Source organism: Austrofundulus limnaeus, unplaced genomic scaffold (assembly GCF_001266775.1).
Source record: "Austrofundulus limnaeus strain Quisiro unplaced genomic scaffold, Austrofundulus_limnaeus-1.0 Scaffold2975, whole genome shotgun sequence".
Lineage (NCBI taxonomy): Eukaryota > Metazoa > Chordata > Actinopteri > Cyprinodontiformes > Rivulidae > Austrofundulus > Austrofundulus limnaeus.
In genome coordinates this window covers 2,644-3,869 of record NW_013955377.1, presented here as the reverse complement: position 1 = coordinate 3,869, position 1,226 = coordinate 2,644, and the positions used below count along the sequence as shown (strand labels likewise).

Below are 1,226 nucleotides of genomic sequence, written 5' to 3'. Positions count from 1 at the left end.
AGCACGTACAGAGTGGCAGATGTTGTTATGTCATGATCCATAAGTGAGCCTGACGAGGTACTCTCAATTGGTATGGATGATGTTGCTTGTTGAACACTGAATATTTCACTTGCCATTTCATCTTGTCCAACAAAGTCAAACAAGACCTTAAAAAAAAGGTAGTGCAATTTCTGTCACTTGAAAATAAATAATATACATGCTCTGAATGAACACATTACCTGAATTGGGTCAGACACATTGAAAGTTCTCTTTCTGATAAATCCATTCGGATATTTGAACTTCAACAGCAGTCCACTTGACGGTTCTTTATATTGTGCAAGTCGTTGCTGGCGTTCTTCAATTGCCTAAAACATGAACACTAAAACCTGTAGGTAATCCATAAACCACTATCATCCTAACAATGTAATAGTTCTTACTTTTATGCGTCTTTCCTCCCAGGCCTTGTAACACTGTCTTCTCCTTTCCTGGTAGAAAATAAAATGTGAGCAACAACAACAACAACAACAACAACAAATGTTGATAACAAAAAATGTTAAGTTACATTTTCTTGGTCTGCTAACAAAGACTCCTCGTACTCTTTGTCTTGCTGGGACCGCAGAGATCGCCAATCTAGAAGTGTCTATTGTGAATACAGTACAGAGCTTGTTAAAGTCAACATCAGAAATAAGATACAAAGCTAAAACGCATATATTGTTCTTGAAATGGTCAACCTGTTCTACTCCTAAATGTTGGCTGTTGGTGCTCTCAGCCTCTGGAGAGATATCCTGCACGTCTGGTGCAGTTGAGGGTTCTGTAAACAAACTCCTGGACATTACTGAGGTTGAGTCGGTTTCCTAGAGATGGCCAAGACATTTCACATTATGGTGGAACACATTACTCTGGATATACCATACTACACAAAATAATTTTTGTGTACAAAACAACCATACCTGTGACACATCTGCTCGTGGTAGAATGTAGAGTCTGCTTTTGCCAACCTTTTCCTTCAGCTCCCTCACAGAATTCACTTGTAATTTTTTTAACTTTCGTCCTTTTCCAGCTCTTGCCAACTCAAAGCCAACCAGATTTAGGCTGATGTGTGGGTAACTTTGACATACAAAGTTATTCAGTTCAGACAAGCTCCAATTCAGGTTAATTTTGGAGCTTGTGGTTCCTGTCCCCTCATTCACTGGGTTGCCTGAATAATCAATGGTGACAAAGCAATATTAAACACAATAACAAAGAAG

At 38.9% G+C, this 1,226-nt stretch overlaps 1 protein-coding gene across 1 annotated transcript in view; it reads right to left on the bottom strand.

Moving 5' to 3' along the window:
• The window catches only part of LOC106511600 (G2/M phase-specific E3 ubiquitin-protein ligase), a gene marked incomplete in the record, with an annotated part of 6,579 nt that overhangs the window by 2,755 nt on the left and 2,598 nt on the right, over positions 1-1,226 (bottom strand). The window contains 6 exon segments of the mRNA XM_014000355.1: positions 1-146; positions 219-344; positions 417-464; positions 542-619; positions 711-833; positions 930-1,177. Coding sequence (XP_013855809.1) covers positions 1-146; positions 219-344; positions 417-464; positions 542-619; positions 711-812 — 500 coding nt within the window.